This window comes from Antechinus flavipes, chromosome 2 (assembly GCF_016432865.1).
Source record: "Antechinus flavipes isolate AdamAnt ecotype Samford, QLD, Australia chromosome 2, AdamAnt_v2, whole genome shotgun sequence".
NCBI lineage: Eukaryota > Metazoa > Chordata > Mammalia > Dasyuromorphia > Dasyuridae > Antechinus > Antechinus flavipes.
In genome coordinates, this window is record NC_067399.1 from 33,318,679 (window position 1) to 33,334,568 (window position 15,890).

A 15,890-nucleotide genomic window follows, 5' to 3' on the forward strand; every position below is an offset into this window, starting at 1 on the left:
CACCATCTTTCAGCTTCAACTTTCACATCTATAAACTAGAGAATGGGTAGATCTGATGACCTTTGAGGTCTGTGATCTATCAACAGTGATGATGACAATATATAACTACTACTAATAATATTAATAACTAAAATACAATTATAATGGAGGGATGGCTTGTTGGATAGGAGAGAAGGAAGGGATATATTCAGGGGATTAAAAAAACAAATGCATCAATTAAAATGATGTTAAAAATGTCAAGATTTTCCAATTGTCTTATATTTATATCATCTCATTTGCTCTTCCCGACTCAGTGAGGTATGTCCTATTATTATCTCCATTTTACAGAAGAGAAAACTGAAGATTGGTGAATAGGGTTGAATGGGACTGGTTGGATGAAGTATTTCTTAGTATTGAGTCACATGATCCCTGTTTCCAGAACTGGGACCTTGGGAGGTCATTTGATCTCTAGAGGGATGAACTTTGAACCTGGAGATACAGGAAGTTGCAGGAAGTGACATGACCTGAGGGAGACAGCCAACCTTGGTGACCATGGGTCCTTTTAATCTATCCAATGAGAAGGCTCCAGTCTTTTGCTTTTAAATCCTGGACAAGCCTGAAGCTGGCCAAGTTCCAGGAGCACATGGCAGAATTGGGATGGCTCCCAGGTGTGTTTGGGCTTCTTCCTGCAGGGATTAAATGCTTTCTCTTTGTATCTGATGATGTCTCTGATTAGTTCATTGGGAAGGGGGATTTGCACCCGACCTGTCCACACAGGGTCATGTGGCCAGGAAGTAGCCAAAGATGGAATTAGAACACAGGTTTTCCAAACTCCATGTCCCTGGATCTATTCATTATACAATATAATGAATAATATTGAATACTGATTTTAGAGGGAGCAGACTTTAGAGAAGAGACAAAGAGAAGCTGCTTAAATGTTCCCTCCCTCCCAACAAAACCAGTCACCCACTTCCCTTCTCCAGCCACACAATCCTCCTCCAAGCTTCCAGCCCCAGGACTGACTTGTTTTGTTTTTCCTTAGTTACTCAGGAGCTTGGTCTTGGGGTTCATACATTCATTCCCTCTCCCAGGCAACACCTGCCTGGTTTTTTAATTTTTATTTTTTAATGAAATCTGCCTGGAAAAAGAGCCTGTCTTGGAGAAAAAAGGCAAGCCCCCTCCCTTTTCCTCCCACTCTCCCCATGTGTTTCATTGCTTCTCTCCCCCAGGTCCACTTCTGAGGAGCTGGGGGTGTGCCCGGCCCTCTGGCTGTGGCCAAATCATACTGACTCAGTGGGTAGATGTGAGAGGTTCAGGAAATCAGGCAGCATAGGGTAGGGCAGGGGGCTCTGCCCAGCTCAGCTCTGGGGTTACCTTGGAAGCAGCCATCACTGCTGCAGTGGCCGCGACGTTCAGCCCCCGCTTCCCAAAGTGCACAAGGGCATCATAGCTCCGGTCTTTGGCTTGGACCAGGCAGTCATCAATTTCCTGTCAAACAAAAAGCACATTGAGCTGGGTCTTAAACCCTCTCCTCCCCCTCCATCCCCTCTTCTAGGGGTTGTGCCCTGTAGCTTGGAGTGGAGTCCTGGCTGAGGTAGGGGAAATAACGCCGGGTCTGAAGCCAGATGGCCCGTCTGCCACTCACTGCTCGCTGGACCCCAGTTTCCTGATCTGTAAATAAATGTGCAGTTTCACGTGCAATCAAGCATCTTTTCTAGTTATTATACTATGTTATGGAAATGCTGATTTTGCTCTGTGAATTGAAAATCCAATAAAAATGAAGGGATAGAACTTCTAGGGAAATGTGGCAGTAGCCACCTGACTTTGAGAGCCCTGTAGTTTCACAAACATTGCTGGCTGTCAAGTGACAATCTGTGGGTCAGCGATGACAAAGCTTCTGAGACAATAATGAGGTACGTACTAGACCACCCCTCAGTTCTCCCTCTGAGCCAGAAAATTAGCCTATCAGCGGCATCAAGCACCGGAGCACTTTACCTTTTTCCTATAAATTTATCTTCTTGCTCTTAGTTCTTTGCTAAATCCTTGTGGAACTTAACTCGATTCAATTGGCATTAAATCACACACACACACACACACACACACACACACACACACACACACACACACAAACTTTGCCCCTTGACTTGAATATAGGTTCAAGCTTGCAAATTCTTTTGGGATGCTTCATGATACCTGTCTATGATCCCAACCTTTTGGAGTCTCCTTTTGAACCTCAATAAGAGCATTGAACTTGTTCATCCTAAATAATATAATTTATCCTCTTTTGTTCAATTCAATTGGGCAAGCACTTATTAAGCACCTGCTGTGTACCAGGCACTATGTTAGGTGTTGGGTACATAAAGACAAAAATGAAGTAGCCCCTGCCCTTAAACAGCCTTTTCGTGTACTAGAGGCGGAACAACCGGTGCACAGGAAACTAGATACAACATGAGACACTGTATCCATGCCTGTAAATAGAATGTCTGTTGTTGGTGAAACAGTATCATCAAACTACATTCCAGTAGAATGGCAGGACCTGGATTTTTTTTGAATGCATTGTAGGTATGATATATGTAGGTGGCTGCATGTATACACACAAATACACACATGTGCACAATACATATACACATGAACATGTATGTTCATATATACATGCACACATATATGCATGTGTGTATGCACATGCACACATACACATATGTGTTGAATTTAATTTGGAATATGAAAACAGCAGAAAAGGGACAGAAGCAAGAGTGTGCTGGTAAATTGAACAACTGACTCTCTGAGTGGGGGGATGTATGCATGACACACTCAAATTAAATCTGTATTATTAACATTTTCTCCAAAATTTTCTTAAGCCTAGATAATTAACAAAAAAGACTGTTGATGAGGATAGATCAATGGATAAATAGATAGGTAAGTAGACAGACAGGTAGACAGACAAACAGACAGACAGATAGATAGATAGGTGAATGAATGAAGACTAAACCTGTGATTTCATTGACACAGGGACTTCTTAGACGAGAAACTTCCATCTCCTAGTTTTAGAGCCACTGTGAGCAGAGGTGTCAAATCAAAAGGAAGCCATTAATCCATTTATCAGGATTCCTACTGGCCACATACTGACTTTGCTTTAAAATGCCATGTTATCTATGTTTTTATTTCATTTTTTCTTATTGTGTTAAATGTTTCCCAATTACATTTTAATCTGTTTCCTGCAGCACTGGGTAGGAAGGGGACCCTTTATACAGTCACTATGTTTTAGAAACAAGATTTGATCCCAGATTTTCTTGGTTCCAAGAGCAGCTCTTTTTCCAATATACTAAATTGTCTGTTGTCTGTGTGTGTGTGGAGGGGGCAAAGGGGTAAATTTAAGGGAATAACACTGTTCACAAGATTATAGGATTGAGAGCCAAAAGGAAATTGGGAGATTGTGTCATTCAAATTTTAAAGATGAGGGAACTGGGACCAGACAAGAATAAGTGATTTGCTTGGTTTCTCTCTCTCTCTCTCTCTCTCTCTCTCTCTCTCTGTCTTTCTGTCTCTCTCTCTCTCTCTCTCTCTCTCTCTCACACACACACACACATACACACACACACACACACACACACACACACACACTCACACACACTCTCCAAATCCAGGGCTCTTCCCTATAAACCCAATCTTTCATTTTATGAACATGGAAACTGAAGGAGAGAGTAGAACAAATCCAAAAATATTTAACAAGTTAAAGGTGAAAATCAAAGTGTGACTAAGATCCCCAATTCAATTCAGATGAAATTTGGGAAATTCCAACCCCTAAAAAAATTTAATTTCTGGATTTGTTCTTACTCAATAATTTAAAAAATATACTGGTTCCATTGTAGTTGGAACTGGTCTACTTGGGAGTTTGGGGGAAAGCTTTGGTTCAATTCCCAGGTCAGTAAAAATTTCTCCCTCTATGTTGGGGTTCTGTCTGGTTGGAGGATTCACATTGAAGGTTGATGGCTGGGTCCAGGTAAGTTTATGGCACTAGTTTTTAGTCACTTGATAAAAGTTTGCCTGGGAAGTCTCTGTGGTAAACTAAAATACTAGTTGTGTGACCTTAAGTCTCTTCATCTCTGCCTCAGTTTCCTCAACTGTTAAATAGAGGATGATAATAGCACCTACCTTGGAAAGTTGTCATATAGATCAAATGAGATAATATCTATAAAGCACTTAGCACAGTGCCTGGCACACAGGAGGTGCCCTATAAATGCTTATTCCCTTCACCTTACCTGTGGCTACACCTACAACTCAGGATTGTTGTGAGAATCAAATAAGATAGTATTTGTAATTTGCAAATTTTAAAGCCTACTAATAATAAATACTAGTTAACTAGTAGACTTGGGTGTAACCAAGAATACTATGGAACCCCATTTTTTGCCCTTCATCTATTTAAATTCTGACTGAGAATGCTGGCCACACTTGGCAGACTAGAGTCTCCATTCTGGAGCAGTTCTTAATCTGGGATCCCTATGACTTCGAAACCAGCTTATTAAATGCTATACAGAAGTTAATTCTCCCAGACTATCCAGTTTGTATAGAACACGAGGCCATACTCAGCCTCCTTTGCCTCAATAATGTGAGGCCAAACTCTTTAGTCTCATCCTCCCTGAGACTGTCTTGATTAGCATATCATTAGACAATTTTGAGACGCAATCAGCTAGGTTGGCTCTTTCCAGATTTCCCCTTTATCTCACCTGATTCCTCCCTGGTTCTTCCCTTTACTTCCTAGATCCTGCCTCCACTCCCTTGAGACTAAAAGAGATGTACCCTAAAATGCAAACCACTAATCATTGATGACTGTGTTATAATTGCACGAGCCCGTGAAGCTATTTTCACATAAATAAAATAGCACCCTTCTCTTCTCTGACTCCTTTTCATGTCTGAGCTCACTATGAGGTACTCTCTATCCCGCCTAATAATGTCTTCACTTTAATGACTTCTTCCTCTGGTTAATTGTGAATTCCACTGAGAAATTTCTCTTTCCTCTTGTTAATTTACATAATAAACAGCAAAACTTTGTAATCTGTGATGGATGACTTGCCATGGTTGTCCCATGTTGCCAACTTTTACATAATATTCTTTTTACAATTTATTGCTCTCCCAAATCTATTTCTATTTCTCATTTTGTCACATCGCCTGGACCCAACCATAGATAGATTTCAAGGGGGTGCATGAATGTGGACAGGAAAAAAAAATTACATTTTAATTTTTATTAGCCTATAATTAAAATGTGGCCTCTCCTGTGATTTTGATTTCTTTAAAAATTATTCTGACTAAGGGTCCCCCGGCTTCACCAGATTGTCAAAGGTTCTGTGACACTGGAAGAATTACAAATGACAGCCTACAGAGGAAAAGGAGTGATCAGGTTGGATTGGTGGTCAGCGAAGCCATCACAGGACCCTTCCATTACAATATAAGTATTTCTCCAATGTGTCGGGTTTTCCTCTCCATTCCCCCCCCCCACTTTCATCCTCCCCCACCTCCCCTACCTCCCCTCACCCCCATTCTCTATCTTGTTACTCTTAGAAAAAAGAAAACCACAGGGTGGGAAGGACTGTGGGTCCCAATTACCTTTTCTTTTGATGACAGCGTAGGATGCACAAACTTCCTGTAGAGGAGGCTGGAGCCCTTTGTGTAAGGAGACAGCAGCCAGGCCACAAAGGCTATTTTTAGTTCATAATAGAAGGGGAACCTGCAGAGAGTTAAGAAAACAGGCATTCTGTGAAAGGGCCACCTCCAGCATCTGCCATCCTGCCCTTCCCCTGGGCAGGGGAAGCTCCCAGGCGCAGAACCCCTTCCTCCCAAAATGTCGGCACAAGGCACAAGGCAGATGCAGGGCAAGTCTCCATCCTGACTCTTCCCAGAACCCCCTAGTTTCTCTTTTTCTTCAGATCCCTTGGAAATGCTTTGCAACCAAAACTCAAGAGATCTTCCTTCACGGTTACTCTAATCTTACCTCCCTGGCAGCTAGGGTTTGCTGGATGGAAAAAGCTAGTTTCAAACCACCTTCCCAGCCTGATGGAACTTGACTTCCCCATCAGATAGTCTATATTCCCAGTAAAACTGGCTAGTGGCTATTTCTGGGGTACAATATTCCATCTCCCACCTCCCTGCATTCACTCAAACTTTTCCTCCATGTCCAAATTAAGACAGGTCTTCATCCTTTAAAAATCCACCCTTGATTTCTCTTCTCTGAATTCTGATCTTGCTTCAAGGCTCAGCTCTGGTTTGCCACCTCCTCCAGGAAACCTTCCCTGATCCTCACCCTGCAATTGTTCATGATCTCAGCCTCCTTTAATGATCTTGGATTTCCAATGGAAGTTTATCCAAGAGTCTGGGATCCCGGGCTTCTCCCCATTCTGATCCATCCTTCACAAAGTTTAGGTCTGACCATGAACCTTATGGCACAGCTCCTTCCATCTTGGGGAACCAAGCAGAACCACTTCCATCTTGTGTTAAGCATTAGCTCACCAATCAAAGGACCCTCTTGCTACATTCCCTACCCCAGAGACCCCACCACAAGAACATCCTTTGTGGTTCTATGTCGAATCTGTTCAGGGACACTTCCAGGGTTTCCGGATTTCAGGAATCTGGTCCAGGTATCTCATCCAATCAGCCACTTCCCACAGCATCCCCTCCCAATCTCCTTTTTTTCGAAGCTTCTCCCCCCTCTTTGTGATTTAAGCCCATATAAACTCTGTCCTTCCATCCCATTGGAGGGGGTGGTCTTCAACATGTGGGGATGGGGCTTCCTAGCTGGCACAGTCAATAAACCCCCCAATAAATTCGATACTCCGGAGTCCCCACATTCTTGCATCAGCCACACTCTCTTATTCAATAATCTTCTGTGACTCCCTATTGCACACAGGATGACACTTTTCTTCTTTTAAAGTCCTTCCCAACCTGATTCTAGTTTTCTTCCAGTTTTATGATACATCATTCCCTTCCTGCAACCAGGTGGTGCAGTGGGTGGAGCTCTATGCCTCCCAAAGGACAGAATCCCAGAATCAGGACAACCAGAATTTAAATCTGTTCACCAACATTTATTAACTGTGTGAACATAACACATAAAATAACATCACACACACACACACACACATTCACCCAACTCACTCATATGTGTGTATATACACACACACATATACATATATACTCACAATGCACACATATGTTCAAATACATACACAAGACATTCACAAACATACAACATACATACAGATACACACATACAACACACTCATACTCACACATAATGATATATACACACTTATATACAACACATACACAACTCCCATAAGCACACTATATGCACAACATATACATACATACACAATACATATACACATTCATACCCCAACACCCAACACATATATACTTACACACATTTGTAAACATTCACACCCAACACATATGTATGCATATTTATACTACACACCACATCCATACTGTTATGCAACATACACCACATACAAACACATCACACACAACACATACATACTTAGACATGTCACACCCTCATACACCCAACACATACATACTCACATTTTACACACTCACCACCACACAAACACACTCATAACACACACAAACACACACACACACATCTCTTTTCTCTCTCTCCAAAAACACCAAGGTGAAAATCCCAAAGCACCTCTGCCAGGGGAGAAGTTCTGCCTTGGGAACAGAGCCCTCTTTGCCACAGGCTCCTTGTCTAGCCAACCACAAAAGAGATGTCAAGGTCGGGAGTTGTGAGCTCTGAAGAAAAACATTATCTCCTTGGAGGCCTCTGGGCACTGCCAGGCCAACTGTTCCAGGCAGCATCTTTCTATTCTTTCTGCAAAGACTAGCCAGACACCAGCTGATCTGAGCAGTCACAGCCACAAAGCGGGAGTTTCCGGGGACAAGGTGACAAAGAAACTGAGCATTCAGGCCAGCACATCCCTCCACCCTTAGGATTGAGCTCGAGCAGCGAATGGTCTCTACCCAGACCTTCCACCTCAGAGAAACCAGGACGCCAAAGATAAGCTTTGCTAGCCCTATTAACACTCACACACCCTCTTCTGCAGTGGTCCTCAAAGTGTAGTCCAAAGAATTGTTGGGGTCTCTGAAACCCTTTCAGAGGGTCTACAAATTCAAAATTAATTTTTATTTCTAGTATAGTAGATAGCTATAAATATAACCCATGTGAACAAAAACTCTTTGAACAGATCCTTAATAGTTTTTTAACAACATGAAGATATTGTGAACAAAAGTTTGAGAACCACTGCTCTTCTGTATAGCCAAATGAACACACAAAGTCAGCAAAGTCAGCGCTAGAACAATCCTTGGAGATCAATTAATTCCACCACCTCCATCCCTCCATTTTATAGATGAGAAAACTGGAGCCCAGAAAAATTAAGTGATGGCCTCTAAGTGGAAGAGATAGGATTTAAACCCTGGTGCGCTTACTCTGAACCTGGTGCTCTCTTCAGAAAGTCTAAATCACGGCTCCAACACGCTGCTGATTTTCAAAAACACTCTGAGATTCCAGTGCCTCCATGTGCACTGACCCAAGTGGTGAACACACTCACTCTGCCAAAATGAGTAAGCTTTATTTTTAATTATGAAACATTAGCAGTGTCAATAAGAGGCAACAGATGCCAGCAGTTCAAAGAATGTGTGCCTCAGTGCTCTGGAAAGTGCTGCTGGAAATAATTTTGTACGTCTAAGTCCATTTTCTTTGAGGCACACTCATATGTTGTTGGTGGAGCTGCAAATTGTTTCACCTATTCTGGAAAGCAATTTGGAATTATGAAGGAAGAAATGATAGAAGCAAGCATTTATTAGGCACCTACTATGTACCATTATGTTACAAATATGATCTCATTTGATCCTCACGACAACCTTGGCAAGTAGGTTGTTATTTTGATCCCTATTTTAGAGGTGAGGAAAACGAGATAGACAGAGATCAAGCGATTTCCTCAGGAATACCCAGCTAGCGTTTGAGACCAGATTTAAATTTGACTTTTCCCAACTCCTTATTCAGATTTCTACCAACTGCTGCCTTTTCTCTCAGCATTTGTATGCGCTTTGACTTAGTGATATCCCAGTGATAGCCAGACATCCAAAAGAGATCAAAGAAAGAGAAAATGGATCTAGATGTACAAAATTATTTCCAGCAGCACTTTCTGGAGCAACAAAACCCAGGAAATATAGGGAGTACCCATCAGTCGGAGAATGACTGAACATTATAGCTTATGAATTAAAAAGGCTCTACTGTGCGATAAGCAGTGAAAAAAGACAGAGTGAAGTGAGCAGAACCAAAAGAACAATTTCTATCATAACAACAATAGTGTCAAAACAAACATCTTTGAAAACCTTAAGAATACTGAGCAATGCAGTGACTAGCCCTGATTCTAAAAGATCAAGAGGAAGTCTATTCCCCATCTCCGGACAGAGAAGAGATGGACTCAGGGGCACATTGATGAGACAAACTTTTTGGACAGTCAATAAAAGGATCTAATTCACTCAAATATGTATATTTGTTGTAAAGGCTTTTTAAAAAATTTAAACTTATTTTGTGGTTGTTTTTATTGTTTAATCTTTTTTTAATATATTTGTTAAAAAGGTTTTAGAAATTTTTTACTTATTGTATTGTTTTTTAATTGCTTATATTGTTTATTGTTTTATTATTTATTTGTTACAAGAGTTTTGTTTTTCCTTCTTTTTGTCAATGTACAATTGTAGGAGATGACAGGAAAAAAAAATCAGTTTTTATTCATTGAAAAAAACAATTGGGGTAGCTAGGTGGCGCAATGGATAGAGCGCCAGCTTTGAAGTCAAGAGGATCTGAATTCAAATTTGACCTCAGACACATAACACTCCCTAGCTGTGTGACCCTGGGCAAGTCACTTAACCCCAATTGCCTCAGCAAAAAGAAAAGAAGGAAGGAAGGAAGGAAGGAAGGAAGGAAGGAAGGAAGGAAGGAAGGAAGGAAGGAAGGAAGGAAGGAAAGAAGAAAGAATGAATGAAAGAAAGAAAGAAAGAAAGAAAGAAAGAAAGAAATTTAATTTTTAAAAAGAGGACATTTCTGCTCTTTAATTTTCTCCCACCTTAAGTGTTATGAAGACTTCAAGCAGATCTGAGATTTTCAGAGCTTAGGAAAATGCCAGTTTTTCCATAATCGGCTGCCCCTGGGTAGAGATGGGGACAGGATTCAAGGCTTCTGATCTAGACTCCAACTACTTTACTCAAGACCTCCAGATCCTCTGAGGGAACCCAAGGCTCAGAGCCTGAAACTGAGCTAGAATCAAAGTAATCAGATTGAACTTCCTGCTTGCATTGGTGCTGAGTGCAAATTAAGACATGGCAGCCAGACCAGAATGCACCACACGTGAACCCCAGGTTGACCTCGGTCACGCCCAATTATCCTGAGAGTGGGGAGCAATTCAGACTCAAACTAAATATCAACTGCCAGGCTGACTACAGAAAATGCTCAGGATAAGGGAGAAGGGCATAGTCTTTTCATCTTTGGCCCTTTCAGTAAACATTGGAGAGGGGACTGCATTTGGCAACAGAGGACCTAGAATCCCACTTCTGCCATTTACTCCCTGTGTGACTATAAGCAAGTCATTTCCCCTATATGGGCCTCAGTTTTTTCATCTGTAAAATGGGGGGAGGTTCCACCTCTTCATCTATAATTCTAATGAGAAGAAGAAGTAGGAAACTTAGCTTAGTTTTCTTGTGTTTAAAATAGGGATGACACCTGACTTGTCATTTTTAAATACACAGAATTATAGGTTTAGAACTGGTAGAACCTTAGAGATCATCCAATCCAATCATCTCATGTTACAGATGAAGAAACTGAGGCAGAGAAGTGAAATAAGATAGTAGCTAGCAGTCCAAAGAACATTTCCCCTGTTTTTTGCTTCTCTCACTTCTTTAACATCAACTTTATTTTTCTTTGTTCCTTCTACTGAGTTTTATTGATGTATTTTGTCTTTATAACTACAATTTCTGGAAAGACCCCTCTTTCCAACTCAAAATTAAATCCTTCCTTGCAACAAAAAATAACAAAGATGTGACCACATCTGAAAATATATGCAACATTCCATTCTGGTGGCCCCCCACCTCTCTGACACACAGGAGACCTGTGCTGATATCTATATGTCCCAAGCAGGATTGAACCATAAAGAAAGGAAAAACCTTGGTGGAAATAGACGGTCTTGGAAGCTATGCAATTGCCTGAACCCAGAACCAGATTCGAGATTTGTTGTTTCTCAGCCCAGAGTACCCAAAAGGACTTCTTACAGATGATGCTGGGTAAGAGACGGTGTATTACAACGCAGGGTTGAGGGCAACAGACATGATACCAAGAAGTCATGCATTCAAAGTCCGTCTCAAACATGTAGTGTCTCTGTGACTTTGAGCAGGTCAAGTTCAAACTGGTGCCTCAGTTTCTTCCTCTGTATAATGATGGGATTAAACATAAAGGCCTCTGTGGTCCTTTACATTTCTTAGCCCATAATCCTATAGTTGGTTCAATGTCCTCCTTTGTCCTCTCCCATACTGCCTTCCAAGATGATACATATCAGCTTCTGTCATTGCCAAAAAAAATGTCCCTAATCACCACTCCTCCCGCATTCCCACACTTCAGTCATCACTCACCAGCAAAGAAAGATATCCGTGAATGTCTCTGCTGTTGTAAAAAGTGCAAATATAATCCAGTACATCATCCATTTTACCTGTCGGGAGAGAAAACAACCAGTCTGATGAGAAGAGGGAGGAAGGGCTTGTCCAACCTCCCACAGCATCAGAACAGCCAAAAGCTCAAGCAGTATTCAAGGTTGAATGCTTCCTTTTCCCATCCCTCAGACACTTCTCCAAAGATAAACCGGGTTCTGTCTTGGTTTTCAGAGCCTAGAAAAAAGTCAATGTGTTTCCACGGTCCACTCAGAAACTTCCAGTCCAAACCTCTGCAAAATCAAGGATTCATGATCTCAGACCTGGGCTTGACAATATTCCTAGAGCTCCTGTGGGCTGTCTGGAAGAACTTTAGGCCCAGAACCCTGAAGCTGAGTTACAATCAAAGTAACCAGATTGAGCTGTTGACTGGTACATTGGTCTCACTGCTAGGGATCACTGTGGATTCATCTGCGACAGTTCCATTCTCTCAGCTACTAGACCTTGCTTCCCAACCTCTCTTATACCTGGTTCCTTTTATTTATTCTCTTAAATCAGATCTCCAACCTAGAGCAAATTTCTGCAAAGGAGTTCCAAGATTTTCACTGCCTCAGAGGGGAAGGGTCCTAAAATATTGCAAAAGATTCCTTAATGGTCTTCCTTGTTCCTGTCCCACTCCCTTGTGCAAATACGTCTTACAAATTGCTAGCAATTGCAGAAACTGGAATCAGGAAGAAGAAGGTCTTCTTCCTGGGTTTTCATATCACTTCTGATGCTTCCTATAAAACTAGATTTTATTTTATTATTACATTAAACACATTATATATTAATGTATTGATTACATATGATACATTAATATAAACATTAAATTTATATTATTCTGTTAAAATTATAATTATATTAAATTACAATTTAATCCTTCAGAATCTGTTTCTTTATCTGTAGAAAGAGGATATCATCTGGTAACATGTTACTCAGAAGAGTTTCTAAATGTAGCCAATGCTTGCAGCTCTGAGGTAGTAAAAGATCTTGGACTTGGACCGAGGTACTTCTTTTATATATATATATATAATTTTATTTTATAATAACTTTATATTGACAGAACCCATGCCAGGGTAATTTTTTTTACAACATTATCCCTTGCACTCACTTCTGTTCCAATTTTTTCCCCTCTCTCCCTCCACCCCCTCCCCTAGATGACAAGCAGTCCTATATATGTTGGATATGTTGCAGTATGTCCTAGATACAATAAATGTGTGCAGAACCGAACAGTTCTCTTGTGGCACAGGGAGAATTGGATTCAGAAGGTAAAAATAACCCGGGAAGAAAAACAAAAATGCAAATAGTTCACATTCGTTTCCCAGTGTTCTTTCTTTGGGTGTAGCTGCTTCTGTCCATCATTTATCAATTGAAACTGATTTAGGACCTAGGTACTTCTTATGACTTACAAGCTCTGTTACCCTAAGTAGTGACTTAACTCCTCCAGACCTCAGTTTCCTTACTTGTCAAATGAAAATAATAATAATTCTTAACTCTCGGGGTCATTATGAGGGACAAATACAAATAAATCAATGAAGGTCTTTGTGTACCTTTAAATGCTTTATCAGTGTTACCTAGTATTATGATTGCATCACTTCCCTATTTAGAAATCTTTAATGGTATGAAATGGTCTTCTGGAGAAAATCTAAAAGCCTCAGTTTGGGATTTGTTTTCCTTCCAATCCGGCCCTTGTCTATTTTTTAGTTTTATCCCCTGTAGTAGGGCGGTACAGCACCTTAAAGTGAAGTCAGGAAGACCTGCATTCAAATTCAGCATCAGACACTTGCTAGCTGTGGAACCTGATTAAGTCACTTAACCTCTGTCTACCTGTTTCCTCATCTAAAAAATGGGGATAAAAATGCACCTACCTTGCAGAGCTATTGTGTGCATCCAATGAGACTATATTTGTAGACCTTAAAGTGTTTTTTAAATGCTACTGTTATTATTGCTACTATTCCCTACATTATTACTATTCCCTTGAGAAGCACTATATTAAAGTGGATAAAGCTGTCGGCTTGAAGTCAGGAAAAACTGGATTCAAATCCTGTCTTTTACGTCGTGTGATTCTGCACAGGTCACTTAGCCTTTCTGAGTCTGAGTTTTCTCATTTGTAAAGTTAGGAGGATGGGATCTCTAAGAGCTTTCCAGCTGTAAATCCGACATCAGTTCTATGCTCCAAACTATTTGCTACTCCCTTCTTCATGAGTCGTTTCCTGCCTCCATGCCTCTGACCATGCCATCCCCCTCACCAGGGATGTCTATTCCCTTTACATCAATACTAATTAAAACCCATCATTCAATGCCCAGCTTCAAAATTAATTTCTTCCCCGATCAGCTGGATGAGTCTTGTTTCTCTTTTGAATTCCAGTGGTTCTACATGGGGTGGGAAGGGTGACTGGGGGAAGTGGTCACAGGTATGTTTGCTGCCTCATTTTAATTCTTGGGATATACCTTGAATTCTACTTTAAGTAATTACATCTTTCACATTATTACCATGTACGTAGACTTGGTTGTTGGGAGATGCAGTTTGGGAGCAAAGGAATATGGACCCACATGCATGCTAGATATCTGCAGGAAGCTTCTGGGGTGCTATATTTCCCTTTCCCATGAGCCCTTTAGGGACAGGGAAACTTTCATTCATATTTTTCACTTTTCTATCCCAGTGATTTCCAAATATGTCCCCACTCTCCCCGTCATCAGACCTTCCATTGTAACATAATATTTTAAAATTTAAAACAATTTAAAGCATCATTGGTGCCTGAGAAAGCATAAACAAGATTCCATATTTATAGGCTTCATTCCTCCAATCAACCAATAAATATGTATTAAGTTCCAGAATGCCAGGAACTGTGAGAAGTGCTAAGTATACAAAAAGATAGTCCTTGCCCTCAAGGAACTTACAATCTAATGACAGAGAAATAACATACAGACAAATATATACAAAGCAGCTCTATACAGGAAAAAGCAGAAATAATTAGCAGAGATAAGGCATGAGAATCATTTTGGTCAAGAAAGGAGAAAGAATTCTTTCTCCTCTAGGGCCAACCTTGGTCATTATTATCACATAGCATTCAGCATGGTCATATTGATTCCCCTCTTCCCTCCCTTTTACATTGTTATAGGTTTTAGGGATGGTGTTTTTCTAGTTTTGCATCAGTTCACATAATTCTTTCTAGGTTTCTCAGAATTTTTTGTGTTCATCATATCTCAAAGCATGGTAATATTCCAATCAATCAACATGAATGCATTAAGTACTTGCTGTGTATCAGCATTTGCTAAAGCAGTAGAGAAAGGAAAAAGCAAACCCACTCCCTGCCTTTGGATAACTTACATTCTTTTTTTTTTTTTTTTTTTGCTGAGGCAATTGGGGTTAAGTGACTTGCCCAGGGTCACATAGCTAGGAAGTGTTAAATGTCTGAGATCACATTTGAACAGTCTTCCTGACTTCAGGCTGCTGCTCTATCCACTGCACCACCTAGCTGCCCCGATGACTTCCCTTCTAATAGGGGAGAAAACATGTATATAAATAGGCTATAAAATACAAAATAGGCTACCCAAAAAAATGCAAAGGAGATGCCAGATAACCTCAGAAGAGAAAGTCCTAGCTTTTGGAGGGGCAGGAGGCCAGGAAAGGGGAAATAAGAGGAGTCAGGCAGGACTCCATTACATTTACAACCTACAATTAGTTTTACTACACCCCAAATGATGGGCATTCATTTTGTTTTTAGTTCCTTGCTACCATAAAAGTCTTGCTGTTCTTATTTAGATATATGGGTTCAAAGGTGTGGACACAAATCATTTTTTTTTCAGCCCAAAGACATTTCCATGTAATACTTTAAATGATCCTTGTACTTGTCTTCCCCCTCCTACCAGACTGTTAGTTCCTCGAAGGCAGAGACTGTCTCATTCTCTTCTTACTCCCATAGCACCAAGCCTAAGGCCTCCCACACCCAGTGCTGTGGCTAGAATGTAGCTGCTACATATAGTGTCAGGAAGACCTAGATTCTAATCCTGTCTCTTATTAGTTGTGTGACTGTGTCCCAAGTCACTTAACTATTCTCTTTGAGATCGGTACCGATAAAATGGAAGCACCTCAGTGGCTCCGTGGATAGAGATCTGGCCTGCACTCAAATCAGACTCCAGACTCTTAGTAATTAGGAGACTCTATAAGCCTCATCTGT

General features: G+C 40.8%; 1 protein-coding gene across 2 annotated transcripts in view; it reads right to left on the reverse strand.

The window, feature by feature from the left end:
- REEP1 (receptor accessory protein 1) overlaps positions 1 to 15,890 on the reverse strand; it is a 130,265-nt gene that overhangs the window by 44,950 nt on the left and 69,425 nt on the right. For both annotated transcript variants that reach the window (XM_051974390.1, XM_051974389.1), the window contains exons 3-5: positions 11,656 to 11,732; positions 5,581 to 5,701; positions 1,354 to 1,467 (exon numbers count right to left, since the gene is read on the reverse strand). In XM_051974390.1, coding sequence (XP_051830350.1) covers positions 1,354 to 1,467; positions 5,581 to 5,701; positions 11,656 to 11,732 — 312 coding nt within the window. The remainder of the gene's footprint in view (positions 1 to 1,353; positions 1,468 to 5,580; positions 5,702 to 11,655; positions 11,733 to 15,890) is intronic.